We start from the raw sequence: 14,931 nt of genomic DNA, 5'->3' as shown, positions 1-14,931 counted from the left end.
CAGACCCTGCTAAAAACGCAGCTGTTCATTCCGCCATCTTGATTCTCCCTTTATTATTTTTTTAAATGATTATTATTTTTTTTAATTTTCTTATTTTTTTTTTAATTTCTTATCTTTTTTAATTTATTTTTTATTTTATTTTTTTTTAAATATATTTTTTATTTTTATTTTTATTTTTATTTTTATTTATTTTATTATTTTTTTTCCTGCGCTTCTGCGCATGTGCGGCCCCGTGGCGCTTCTGCGCATGTGCGGCCCCGTGGCGCTTCTGCGCATGTGCGGCCCCGCGGCGCTTCTGCGCATGTGCGGCCCCGCGGCGCTTCTGCGCATGTGCGGCCCCGTGGCGCTTCTGCGCATGTGCAGTCCTACGGCGCTTCTGCGCATGTGCGGCCCCGCGGCGCTTCTGCGCATGTGCGGCCCCGTGGCGCTTCTGCGCATGTGCGGCCCCGTGGCGCTTCTGCGCATGTGCGGCCCTGCAGTGCTTCTGCGCATGCGCTGAAAAGCCACGCATGCGCAGAAGCGCTGGAAAGCCGAGCATGCGCAGAAGCGTTGAAAATCCGCGCATGCGCAGAAGCGCAGAAAAAAAATTAAATTAAATTAAATTAAATTAAATTAAATTAAATTAAATTAAAAATTATTTTTTTTTTAAATAAAATTAAAAAAAATAAGAAATAATAAAATAATAATAATAATTACAAAAAATAAAATAAAAAATAAATTAAAAAAGATAAGAAATTAAAAAAAAATAAGAAAATTAAAAAAAAATAATAATCATTTAAAAAAATAATAAAAAAAAATAAAGAAGTAAAGAAGTAAAAAGGACAGTGGTGGAAGAAGTATTCAGATCCTTCAGTAAAATTACTAATACTACACGGTGAAATGACTCCACTCCACTCATTTAAACTACCTAATAAACTTTTAAGTGGTTTAATTTATAAAAATGGGTAATAATTTTAAATGTATCATGTTTTTCATTTTAAATCTTGACCTGAAAAGTAACTTAAGCTCTCAACTAAATGTAGAGGAGTAAAAAGTACAATATATGCCTCAAAATGTAGTGGAGTAGAAGTATAAAGTTACATAAAATGTACATAAAAGTACCTCAAAATTGTACTTTAAGTCCAGTACTGTGTTCAAATCACGTCAGGGTCAAAGTCTTCCACTTTAGTAGATGAAGGATTGACAGGATGACATTATATCTAAAAGCTGTATAACGTTACTGGCACCAGTGACCATGATGTCACCCACTGGTTAGTTCCTGGTGGCCATTTTGGCTGTTTCCATGTTGTTTTTCTCAAACATCTTTGGACATCCCATAATATGGTCTTTTCTTTTACCTATACTTGAACAAACTATACTACCACATGTATAAAAATGTGTAAACAGGCTCTGTGGCGCAATTGATAGGGCACTCTAGGTTAGCACAGTTGAAGTGATTCAAAGCTTGTGGGTTCGAGTCCCACCAGAGTCATGCTTTATAAGTTCATTGCTAATATTTGGACATGTTTCTGCACCGTTCAGTTTCCTGTCCTGGCTCCTGTTTATAAATGAATTCCGTGCCAGTGTAGTTTGCCAGAATTGGTGTAGTGTGGTCGGCTTCATCATTAGCCTCAAAATCATGGTAGCATGTCCATGTCAAATTTAAAAATGCATAAAATGGCTCAATTATACTCTGTTGATACATATCAAAACATAATATACCAGAAATGACATATTAACACCATATTTTGGTACATGTATTACATGTATAACATATATTGTTGGCAAATGTGGCAGTATAGTTTGTCCAAAAAAAGGCCAAAAATGACCCCCTAAAAAAAGTGTTGATTTTTGTCAAAAATGGTCAAATTCTAAAGTGCCTTAAAGTGGTACACTTATACTCTGTTGATACATTTTAAAACAAAATATGGCCAGATATAACAAAAAAAAAAACCACCATATTATGGGGTGTCCAAAAAGGACCCCCCCCCCCCAAAAAAAAAAATAAGTCATACTTTAGCATATAGTTAAAGTACTATAGTTGATTTTTGTCAAGAATGATCAAATTTTAAAATGCCTAAAATGCTTAAAATGGGTCTATTATAGTCTGTTGATACATATTATAACATAATATGCCAGACATTACAGAAACACACCATATTATGGGATGAACAAAAATGACTCTTTCAAAAAAAGTCATATTATAATATGTTGATTTTTGTCAAAAATGGTCAAATTTTTAAATGCCTAAAAATGGCCCAATTATACTATATTGATATAGTGTTAAAATAATTGATTATTTTCTATTTTGGTAAATGATTTGATGCTTGATTTCTGCTCCTCTGTTGTCTGTCTCTGTTCTCTGTCTCTGTGTGTGACGCAGGTCACTATCAAAGGTCAAACCTTGGGTGAAATATCTCTATGCATTTATATTAAGTCAGACAATATGATTTTGATACAATGATTATGTGGGTGTGTTAATTTTGGTTTAGAAACTTTGACTACATATATTTCATTGTCTGTTTCATATTTTTTAGACTTTTAGAATCTATGTGAGACAGTGAAAATCCTTTGACTCTGTAGACATACTATCTTTGTGAGACACAACAACAAGGCAGGAGGTTTTTGTTGAATGTTCTGGAGAAGAGGCCAGGGCAGGATGGCCTTGTCTGGGGCAGCAAGCACCCAGGTGGCGTTGTGTTAATTAAAACTGGCGAATCGGCGATCAAGAAGGCGGAACTTCCTGGAAGAAATCGACCAGCATGTTTTGTAAACAAATGTTAGTATTTTAATGGGTTCAGGGAGAGAGTCGTGGTTGAGACTTCACGAACGGAAACACGTCTGTTTGTATTCAGGGACATGAGTTTTTGAACCCGGAGATCTCTGTAAAGTGCACATTTTTTGACGTATTGTAATAAAACTATGTTAAACTGAGAACTTGGACGTCTCCAGCTCTTCATTTCCCCATCAACGAACTGCGCAGAAAAATGGTGAGGTTTTTTCTGTTGGTGACAGATTATCAATTTTCAAGGTTTCCTCATGCAATTTTTCTAACAGGGCCGATCAATAAAACCTTAAAGGGTTATCCTCAGGAGGGCATTGACAATAATTGTACCAAGTTTTGTATAATAATGCACAAACTATCCCTTTAATCCTCATACAGTGTCTGAAGGAGGACTCTTAACTGATATGTATAAGTTAGAAGAGGCAGGTAGCAATGGTGGAAAGTAACTATGTACATTTACTCAAGTACTGGACTTAAAGTACAATTTTGAGGTACTTTTATGTACATTTTATGTAACTTTATACATCGACTCCACTACATTTTGAGGCATATATTGTACTTTTTACCCCTCTACATTTAGTTGAGAGCTTAAGTTACTTTTCAGGTCAAGATTTAAAATGAAAAACATGATACATTTAAAATTATTACCCATTTTTATAAATTAAACCACTTAAAGTTTATTAGGTAGTTTAAATGAGCGGAGTGGAGTCATTTCACAGTGTGGTATATTTTACTGAAGTAAAGGATCTGAATACTTCTTCCACCACTGTCCTTTTTACTTCTTTACTTCTTTACTTTTTTTATTATTTTTTTAAATGATTATTATTTTTTTAATTTTCTTTTTTTTTTTAATTTCTTATCTTTTTAATATATTTTTAATTTTATCTTTTTTTTAATATATTTTTAATTTTTATTTTTATTTATTTATTTTTTTCCCTGCGCTTCTGCGCATGTGCGGCCCCGCGGCGCTTCTGCGCATGTGCGGCTCTACGGTGCTTCTGCGCATGTGCGGCCCTGCGGCGCTTCTGCGCATGTGCGGCTCTACGGCGCTTCTGCGCATGTGCGGCCCCGCGGCGCTTCTGCGCATGTGCGGCCCTACGGCGCTTCTGCGCATGTGCGGCCCCGCGGCGCTTCTGCGCATGTGCGGCCCCGCGGCGCTTCTGCGCATGTGCGGCCTTACGGCACTTCTGCGCATGTGCGGCCTCGCGGCGCTTCTGCGCATGTGCGGCCCTGCGGTGCTTCTGCGCATGTGCTGATAAGCCACGCATGCGCAGAAGCGCTGAAAAGCCGAGCATGCGCAGAAGCGTTGAAAACCCGCGCATGCGCAGAAGCGCAGAAAAATTAAATTAAATTAAATTAAAATTAAAAAAAAATGTTTTTAAATAAAATTTAAAAAAAATAAGAAATAAAAAAATAATAATAATAATTACAAAATAATAATAATAAAAAAATAATAATAAAGAAGTAAAGAAGTAAAAAGGACAGTGCTGGAAGAAGTATTCAGATCCTTTACTTCAGTAAAAAGTACTAATACCACACTGTGAAATGACTCTGTATGAGGATTAAAGGGATAGTTTGTGCATTATTATACAAAACTTGGTACAATTATTGTCAATGCCCTCCTGAGGATAACCCTTTAAGGTTTTATTGATCGGCCCCTAGGTGGCGCTGTGGTGGCAGTCTAATTTCATATTTGGTACCGTGACCACACTATAACACTTAAGGCAATGAAATTCATAGGGGTGGTATAGACTGGCCCCTGTAACGCACACACCCCGACGGCAACCTCTCATTGAAAAATAAAAACTCAGTCAACCAAATAGTAAAGTGGTCTAGCAGACTGATTGGTGAGCCACAGCTCAACGTGGAGACCTTGTACACAAAACAATTACAGCGCATTACTGGTTCAATTTTAAATGACAGTTCCCATCCATTGCACACAGAGTGTCAGCTCCTCCCCTCTGGGCGCGGTTTACAATCCGTAAGTGTAGAACAAAAAGACACAAAAACAGTTTTGTCCCTGCTATGCTTTGCACGGGTGTTTATTTATTGTTGCTTTTATGTATGTTTTTATATATGCATTTTAATCTTTATCTACGTTTTTTACAGCCAAAACAAGTTTTATTTTATTTTGCTGTTTTATTTTGTTTATTTTTCTGTCTTCTTTTTTTTTTTTTTGCTATATGAAATGGTTGCATTTTATGATTGAAATATTCCTCCTTTTTTAAAATGGATATACCAAATACTTATTATTATTATTTTTGACAAAGTGTGGTCCTATTTTGAGATATTTAGTAATTATTTTGACAGCATTGCGTACTATTTTTTAGGTATTAACTCATTATTTTTGACGTTTCATATTTGATATACCATGTGATTATTTTGACATAACTTGGATTTAATTTTATTTGAGATACCAAGTCATTAAATTTTGACAGTTTCTTACTTTTTTAAGATACTGAGTTATTATTTTGGAAAAAGTTCCATATAATTTTGAGATATTAAGTCATTATTTTTGACAGTTTCGCATTATTTTTCCAAGTTAAAAGCATTTGTTTATAAAACGATTAAAGAGCGGATATGACGCATGACGTATCGCCTCGCTAGCGTCATCTTTGCGTGCCCCGGAAACTGAGCGACGAGTGGTCGACCTATTCCACAGCACAGCAGCAAGCTAATTTTCCCCTAATTTCATCCAAAAATAACGACAAATAAACCAGATAGCGGGCGTTTTGATGTTTTTTTGAGGTAAGTGTAATACTAAGTGACGGTTTGTTGACTTATTTTAGATACAATGTCATGTTTGAGCTCACAACAGCGACGTCAAGTGTTTGTAGCATCCTAATGGCATTGTAATTTTATTATAACTATCTATTTTTCTGTTTGAATTGTCGTTCTAACTTTGATTTTACTCGCACATGAGAAACGTTGTGATGTTACTTGTTGCTACAATCAAATCGGCTTTATTAGAAATGATTAGTTTTGCTCGTTAAAGCCTCTTTTGGGGGTTTTATGTCGATTAACGGGCCAGATTAAGACAAACCGGTACATATACAATGGCTTGCAAAAGTATTCATCCCCCTTGGATGTTTCACCCTTTTGTTGCTTTTACACGTGAAATCATGGTCAATATAATTTGGTCTTTTTAAAAATAATTAGCAAAAAAACCCCTCTTTAATATTAAAGTGAAAACAGATTTTTACACAATAGTATCACTTAATTAGAAATATATAAGGTAAAATAAATGGTTGCATAAGTATTCATACCCTTTTAAAGTAACTGACCAGTGTCACAGTTAGTGAAATGGAGGTCACTTGAGTGCAGTTGATGTGTGTCAAGTGATCGTAGTATAAAAGCATCTGTGTCCCAGAGATCCAGTCTCTGGTTCATCACTATTGCTGCTATAGTTGCAACATAAAGACAAAAGAACACTCCAAGCTCAGAGAAAAGTCAGGGGATGGCTACAAAAAAATGTCCAGCTGACTGGACATCCCACAGAGTTCAGTTAAACCCATCATTAAGAAATGGAAGGCGTATGGACCTTGTTTAAATCTGCTGAGAGCTGGCCGTCTCACAATCTGAGTGACCAGACAAGACACTGGACGCTACCGGACACTGTACTTGTCACAGTCAACAATTGAAGCATTTCCTAAATACCTGTCAAAAAGATAATAAAACTAAGAAAGTATAATTGCCATTTCAACCATAAAAATGGTTTTCTTTCCCATTTTATTTATTCAGCTTAAGCATTTACTACTATTTTTAATGAGACTGAAAAATAAGAAAATACCAAAAGAAAAAAACTCATTTATTTTTGTAAATGTGGAAATTGGATGGAAAATGCATATCGAAGCAACCATAACAAATGGACTGGGTTCTTTCTCTCCGACTATCAAAACCAAAAACTAAATATTACTTAAATCATAAAAACATAAAGGCGAAACTTAAAATAGCAAAAACATGTGGCCATTTATCACTTATTTTGATTAGTTGAGGTTATAATAGTTTTGGATTTGTCATTAATTTTCATTTTAATTTTGTTGTGATTTTTTGTTTTCAAATTCAGTTAGTTTTAATTCGTTTTTAGAGTGAGTTAGCTAGTTTTAAATTCGTTTTTTTGTGTGGAAAATGCTTAGTTTTAGTTTACTTTTTTATTATTTTTAGTGTTAGTTTTTTTCTTATCTTTATATCTTTGTAACCTGTCTCTTAACCAGCTGTGATGACTTAATTTCCCAACTGCAGAATAAATAACGTCCTATCTAAGTGACATATACATAGATTAAATAAGACAAGTACAATGGCAGAACATAAAAACAATAACAAAAAGCAGTTATGATTAAAAAAAATGTGATGTGAATTGAGTAGAGATTAGATTGGATGATTTGTCTATTTCATATACATTCATCTTTTTTTTCTTTTGTAACTCTGTTTTGGTTTTCCTGAGATACCTTTTATTATTGTGACATGTTATCTTTTGATTGTATTTTGGCTGTTTCACACCCAGGAAGATGCTTGTAGAGCGCTGAACAAAAAATAAAGGCCCCTCTGTTTTCTGTTTATATCTGTAGGAGCTTTCTGTGTCTGAGGTCCAACAGTGAAGACGGTAAACATGGCGTCTCCGGGGGGACAAGGAGGAGGAGCCCTGTTGACGAGAGGAGGCAGCGGGGCCCGGAGGATGAAGTGGGCTCTGGAGCTCAGCTTGGGCAACACCAGGTAAACTAAAACACAAAACCTCACAACATATGTGGAACATTTCTCACATTGTTGATGGAAATACAAATTAGGATAATTAATATTTGTCTCTTCTTTGTCAGGTTTTAAATTGGTGACAACATATAAACACTTTCTAATGCACAACACGGGTCAAAAATGACCTTGTGCATTAGAAGCGTAGTGATAAAAAAGGGATTTTATAAAAAAAATCAAGAAATGAAAACAAAAAATTAGGATGTATGATGATCAAAAACAAGTTATTTGAGGAAAGCCTGCAATACTGAATGATAAAATTAATTTATTGCAAAGATATAGAATATAAAAACTAAGTTGTGTCACTTTATACCCATGTTGTGCATCAAAGGGTTAAGGACGAACCATATTGATGTTAAAGTTGCTCACAGTGAATAACAGCTAAAGTGTCTGTGCTGCAGGAGTCGTGGCGACCGTCAGGGCGGTCAGGGAGACGTGGTTTACCCCATCGGCTACTCTGAGAAACCCGTCCCCGACACCAGCATCCAGGAGACGGACAAGAACCTGGTGGAGAAGGTAAAGCAAGGAGGAGAACCTCTACCTTAGATCAAAATATTTTTCTTTCCTTTGCCAGTATTTCTACCATCATGGTTTTGAAGTATTCAGCTTATCATTTACAAAACCTAAATATTTGTTGAGGTTTTACACCAATATAAAAATGCTGAGTATGTACCTGTGACTCTTGGGTGATTCTCATGAAGCCAGTCTAAGTTCTGTCTGTGAAGATTATAAGGACATACTTTATTAAACTAAATATATTTCACTTTTATATCAATGAACAATATAGCCATAATGAGGCACAATTCATTGTTTTGTGCTAAAATAATATTTTCTATATTTTTAAAAAATATTTTTAATTCACAAATTCATTACCGTAATGCGTCCAGATAAAAATGTCATGGTTTCCTCACACTTATATACAATAGATATTTAATAAACTTCATAAAAATAAATATACATTTGTTTAAAAATGTATAATTTAACAAAATATAATCAAATATAATGGGTTTTAACAATGTATAAAGAACAAAATCTGAAAAGTGATCTGAATCTGAAGAGTGGTTAAATGTTACAGTAATGGTAGAATCATTTGAATTAAAATGTGTGTATATTTTAATAAAATAAATTTTGGTGATACCAGCTACCCTTGAGCATATTTAAGTGCTTAACCAAGGAAAAAAAAAAGAGATAAAAAATTTCGTTGTTTTTTTTCCTATTAAAAAATGTGTTACGGTATTGAATTTTGCTCAGTGTCTCTAAAAATGTCAGAAAATACCTTAAAATGTTTCAAATAGATTATAAATTCATATTAAACAGATTGTATTTGTTATAAAGGGTCAAAGAAAATATGTATTCAGTGCTCTTGGATTTTTGCTATGAGCTGCACCATGTTCATGAGAATCACCCTCTTGCCCTGCAGCGCTGTTGGGACGTGGCCCTCGGGCCCCTGAAACAGATCCCCATGAACCTGTTCATCATGTACATGTCGGGGAACACCATCTCCATCTTCCCCATCATGATGGTGTGCATGATGGCGTGGAGGCCCATACAGGCGCTCATGTCCATGTCTGCCAGTGAGTATCCTGCATATTTAAATCCTCATTTATTACCCAGTGACTGTTAACGCTGACCTCTTTAATTTAACCCCGCAGCCTTCAAGCTGTTAGAGAGCTCCAGTCAGCAGTGGCTGCAGGGCCTCGTCTACCTGGTGGGGAACCTGCTGGGCTCGGCGTTGGCCATCTACAAGTGTCAGTCGATGGGACTGCTCCCGACACACTCGTCTGATTGGCTGGCTTTCATAGGACCGCCGCAGGTAAATCAGCTCCACTAAAAATTGCACCTGTAGGCTCCTTTGCTGCCAGTTGGTCGTTTTAAAGCAGGGGTCTCAAACTGAAATTACCTGCGGGCTGCTGGAGGCAGTATCAAAATGACCAAAAAAAAGACACAAAATTACTAAAAAAAGACACAAAATTACAGAAAAAAACTAAATTACTTTTAAAAGACACAAAATGACCAAAAAGAGACACAAAATTACAAAAAAAAAAGACCCAAAATGACAGAAAAATACACAGAATTACCAAAAAAGACCCAAAATGATTTAAAATAGACACCAAATGACCCAAAAAAGACACAAATTGACCAAAAAAGACACAAAATGACAGAAAAAATTACTTAAAAAAGACACTAAGGCCCCGTTCACACGAGGATGGTCTGAACAGAAGACGCAAAAGTGGCGTCGCGTCTTCACCTTTTATTCCTCGTTTAGACGAGCATTTTCGGGAGGAAATCTGTTGCATACGGTGACGCACAAGTGTGTGAAATTCGATTGTATGCAGCCAGGCGGCATCACTTAAAGCGATAAGAGCATCTTTGGGCATGCAGAAGTTTTCACGCCACACATTTTCATCAGCTACTCCTTCCACAAAGTTCTCCACCATCACTAGATCTCCCAGGTCTCGTTCACAGCCGTCTGGCTCGCCTCCCACCAATTGCTGCATCCAAAATGTGATAGAGGTAATTCCAGATCCTTCTCTGTTCACTAATACTATCTCTACATATCCTGTACATTTGGTGGAAAGACTCCTGTAAGTTTATTAGAGCTGCCAGAGCAGTTTGAAGGTCCCACGCATGGAAATAATCCCACGTTTGTTTATTTTCCTGTACTGGAGCATGTATGTGACGTAAACACATACGTGACGTGAGCAGACGTGAGCCCCCAAAACGCCGTCACCGTCTAAACGAAAGGCACTTCCGATAAAATATTTTGTCGTTTTCACCCGCGAGCGTCCTCGTGTGAACGGGGCCTAAATGACCAAAAAAAGACACAAAAGTATTAAAAAAAGACACAAAATTACCAAAAAAGGGCACAACATTACCCCCAAAAATAGTAATTAAAGGGACCTTCCACACACAACATGGTAAAGTGCCATTCATATAAAACTCACATTAAACTTTCATACCAAGGTGGGGGCCACAAAATATCGTCACGAAGGCCGCAATTGGCCCGCGGGCCGCAAGTTTGAGACCCCTGGTCTAAATGATTCAAGCTCTTCAGGTTTTGGGGTTTTGAATCATCTGCTCTCTGATCCTCATGAATCCTGGCTGCTGTTCACTTTGAGGCCAGTAGAGGGCAGAATATGACCTTTTTGTCATTCCATTAATAAATCAAAATAACAGAAACACACTGACATTATAATGCAATCCAGGGATTAAAGGTCCGTAATGAGTGGTGATTTTGTCAAGATGATTATTCTTGCTGCAATTTATTGTAAAAACAGAACCAGGATTTTATTTATTTTTTATTTTATTTTTTATTTATTTATTTTATTTGCACATACATGAGACTGCGTGATATCAAGATAATAAAATTCTAAGAAATATGTGATTAGTAATTATTATTATTTCGTTTTATATATATATATATATATATATATATATTATATATATATATAAATGTATATTATACATTTTGGTTATTATCAAGAAAACCACTGAAAATTTCTAGATATCAGCTCTGAAATTAAACTCTTGTGAGCTATTTTTTGTATCTTCGTCCAAACAAATACCTTTAAGTTGAACCAAGCATAAAAATAAACAAGAAATTGAAGTGTATATATATATATATATATATATTGTGTAAAATAAATTTCATTGCCCAGGCCTACTTTCCAGTCTTCTTTTTTTTAACATGTTTTTATTTGAAGAAATTAATTTTGATCACAGATATTCAACATACATCATCTTCCTTTTTATTTATTTCCAAATATTAACCCTTTTCTATTGTTGTCAACAGAGAATGGAGATCATGGGTGGAGGGATGGTGTTGTGAAGAGGACGCAGCGTGCACATACCAGATTGAGATATCTACAGAGGTTATATTTACTGGACATTCTCCACCTTTTACCCGCCAGTTACAGACTTTTGTCAAATCCGAACACACATTTTCCTTTTGCCTTTTTTTTTTGACAGAAACTTTAATCACTTCATCCTGCTGCTCTACTTCATGTTGTTGCCCTTTCATATTTTAATAAAGGTTTAAAAGCCAGCAGATCCTCATGTTGAACTACTGTATTTTTTTTTCAAGATGATTAACAAAAGGCTACTAATGAGGTTATTGAACAGAATGCAGGATTATTATCCTTTTTTTTGGTTAACATTATTAAAACATAACTTTATTAATACAAATGGAGGTTACAATCTGTAAAGCTTTGTTCTGTTAGGTTTTATTGCAGTAGAGTATTTTTTTCTTCTTTTATTCTTTTCTTGTAGTGACGGGCAGGATTTCAGCATGCCAGCCAGCAACATTACTAACCTGTTTTAATTTATGAGTCTGTTTAATTTATACGGATTTGCTACATGAAAATGTTCTATAAAATGAATAAATAAATCCTTATTGGCTGAAATAACTTTCAACTGTGTCAATAAATGTGTTGGGTGAATTAAGGAAATTTTACATCTGAGTATTCTAAAGAGATGTGCACACAAGTTGTTTTTTCCTATTTGTTTAATGTACTAGTGTTTATGTTAATCTGCTGAAGGGGAATGAAATGTATTTTTTTTACATTAGAAGATCGCCAAATATACACCGTTTATCGTAGAAAGAAACTGTAAAAACATGAAAAGTTGAACTTTCCGACAGTCCTTGAACTGGTCATAGGTTTCAGAAGTTTCTGTGAGAAAAAGTAACCAAAACAAAGCTTAAAATTGTGACGTATCTGTCAAAATCACTTTATTCTACATGTCACATTTAAAACATTAAAAATAAACCATTTGTAATAACTAGATCCTGTTATAAACATTAAATTCTGCTCCTCAGCGAAACTGAAACCATGATTGATTCTGCTGAGACAAAAGTCTTGTGACAAATATTCACTGAAAATCAGACAGAACTGCAGGCTGCTTACACAGACCTGAGAGGAGGGGACAGCAGAGGTTGTAAAAATGTAAATAGTTCAATATTAATATGTAAATGTATATTCGTGACGTGTTGTTAATACAAATTCTATTTTATTCTAATTAATTCAAAATAATTTATCAGAGAAATTCAACTTTTCAATGGCTTGTTGGGGTTCGATCGCCAAATATACACCGTTTAGCGTAGAAAGAAACTGTAAAAATACGAAAAGTTGAACTTTCTGACACTCCTTGAACTGGTCATAGGTTTCAAAAGTTTCTGTGAGAAAAAGTAACATCTGTCAAAATCACTTTATTCTACATGTCACATTTAAAACATCATCAAAATAAACTGTAATAAAAACTTTAAATTCTTGGTCACGAGACAAATTTACACAGACATGAGACAAGTGGACAGGAGAGGTTGTAAAAATGTAAATAGTTCTATATGTACCGGTATATATATATTTGTGACACTTGTGGGCACTTGAAAAGTGTTCTATATATAAATATATTGTCATGTGACAAATATTCAGTGAAAATCTGTTTCCACAGAGCTGAGAGGAGAGGACAGGAGAAGCTGTTAAATGCAAATAGTTCAATATGTTTAGCATGTGGAGACCCAATTTTTTTTCTTCCAATATTGACACTTGTGGGACTTGGAAAAGTGTTGTGTAAATATAAAGTACATTTTATTCCAATTTTAAAAATAAATATTTATCAGATGTCATAATAAGACATTTTTTGAGTTATTCACACTTCTAGCCATTATTTTGCTGATTCCATATAATAGAGCTGCAGGACTTATATATTGCAATGACCACAAGACCAGAGTGAGTAAAATGTGAAAAGTGCAACAACAAAAAAAGCACCTTGGGATCACAGGGTTAATGTATTCTTGCTGTGTTTGTTATGTTAATAGCTACAGGCAGCTTGTTTTCTTTCAAACTAGATGTCTAGAAGCTTCACTGAAACCTTCACTGAAACCATGTTGCTTGGGGGAAAAAACTGAATTTATTTGCTCAAGACAATAAGCTTTTTCAGTTACAGCCACAAGAAAACCAGGTTCAATATCTCAAGATAACAATATGATGAAATAATACAAGAATGGTTGTGCAATATGACATCATATACCACAAGGTGTGGTTCTTTAGAACATTTTCTTTGCGAACATACTGTTTACAGTAAATTTACCTTTGATATCTGGTTGTTTTGGGTCATTTTGAGTAATATAAATGAGAAAATAGGCTTTATGTAAATATTTTTTTGTACTTTTTGAGGTATTAAACTTGCTGGATTAGCCAAAAGTGTATATTAATAGTGTATGCCTGCTTATCTTATCTATAAACTGTTTGTTGATTGATTTTCTGGGAAAAAAAAAAAAAAATGCAATTAAATTTCACAGTTTCAATATTTTCTATTTGATCCATATTTTACCCTATAATGTTTCGGATAAATCTGCTGTAACTCAAATAACTGAATGAAATTTGAAATGTTTTCTTGAGGTCTGGAAGTCTGGAATACATATATAAATATTGGGTTTATTGTTGTTGTTTTTTGTTCACATACAAAAATAAAGAATGTTCATTTATGCTTGAAATCAACCATAAAAAGAACAGAATGATAGAAAAATAAAAGCAATAAAAAAAACAAAAAAACTAGGTGGAGTCAAATCAAATATCAAAACAATATATAAATATTATAAATATAATTTAATAAAAATGTGCAAACATTCCCTGTTTCTCTTGGTCCTGCTTGTTAAAGTTCTTGTTTTTGGGCGTGTGTTTGGTATCAGCAGCAACACCCTGCAGGGAGAACAAAAGCAGCCAGGTGGGGCAGAGAGAAAACTTGAGAGGCGAGTAGTCGCACAAAGCTCGCTCAGCTTTTGTCGCAGTCGTGCATGAATAGGGATGAAAGGTGAACATTTAGATTGGACAAACATGAGACATGAGATCAAAGTCATGGGGACGTTATTGGCTCTTTAAAGTCATTTATACATCAATATTTTATATCATTACTGTGTTGCTTCCCAGACATCTTATAAAGATATCTTTGCATATTGATATACTTGATTTAAGACATTGTATTCTTATTTTTTCTATACACAGACGTCACAAGTATATTCATTATCCAATTAATCCCTGTATTTAGAGAGGCGTGTCATGAATGCAGTGTTTTCTTAAAACATTTTTCCAAAGAGTGACACTCATAAATATAGAAATCAGTGGTTTTTTTTAATAGATTAATAAATGTTGATGATATGTTCAAGGACCTTTGTTTCATTAGTGTTTTAGGAAGAATACTTACAATACTTTCTCTTGTGATTTATTTATTTATTTATTCGATATTTTGATACCTACATGCTTATGCATAACAGTTGTAAGCTGATTTAATAATATATTAAATATAGACTTTTAAAAAAAAAAATAGAAATACTCCCATTAAAATATTACATTTAAAGTCAACATACGGGATACAATATTATAATATAAAAATTATAAGAAAGATTTTGACACAATTTGACCTAA

At 34.7% G+C, this 14,931-nt stretch overlaps 1 protein-coding gene across 1 annotated transcript; it reads left to right on the top strand.

Moving 5' to 3' along the window:
• Nucleotides 1–5,378: 5,378 nt before the first annotated feature.
• On the top strand, nucleotides 5,379–11,916 carry emc4 (ER membrane protein complex subunit 4). Its single transcript, XM_059354918.1, has 6 exons — nucleotides 5,379–5,512; nucleotides 7,333–7,477; nucleotides 7,912–8,026; nucleotides 8,931–9,084; nucleotides 9,163–9,323; nucleotides 11,304–11,916. The coding sequence occupies exons 2-6, from the start codon at nucleotides 7,374–7,376 to the stop codon at nucleotides 11,337–11,339; spliced, it is 570 nt and encodes a 189-aa protein (XP_059210901.1). The 5' UTR covers nucleotides 5,379–5,512; nucleotides 7,333–7,373; the 3' UTR covers nucleotides 11,340–11,916.
• The last annotated feature ends 3,015 nt before the right edge of the window (nucleotides 11,917–14,931 follow it).

Source organism: Centropristis striata, chromosome 17, assembly GCF_030273125.1.
Source record: "Centropristis striata isolate RG_2023a ecotype Rhode Island chromosome 17, C.striata_1.0, whole genome shotgun sequence".
NCBI lineage: Eukaryota > Metazoa > Chordata > Actinopteri > Perciformes > Serranidae > Centropristis > Centropristis striata.
Note: the sequence above shows the minus strand (reverse complement) of the source record. Positions and strands in the feature narration are given on the sequence as shown.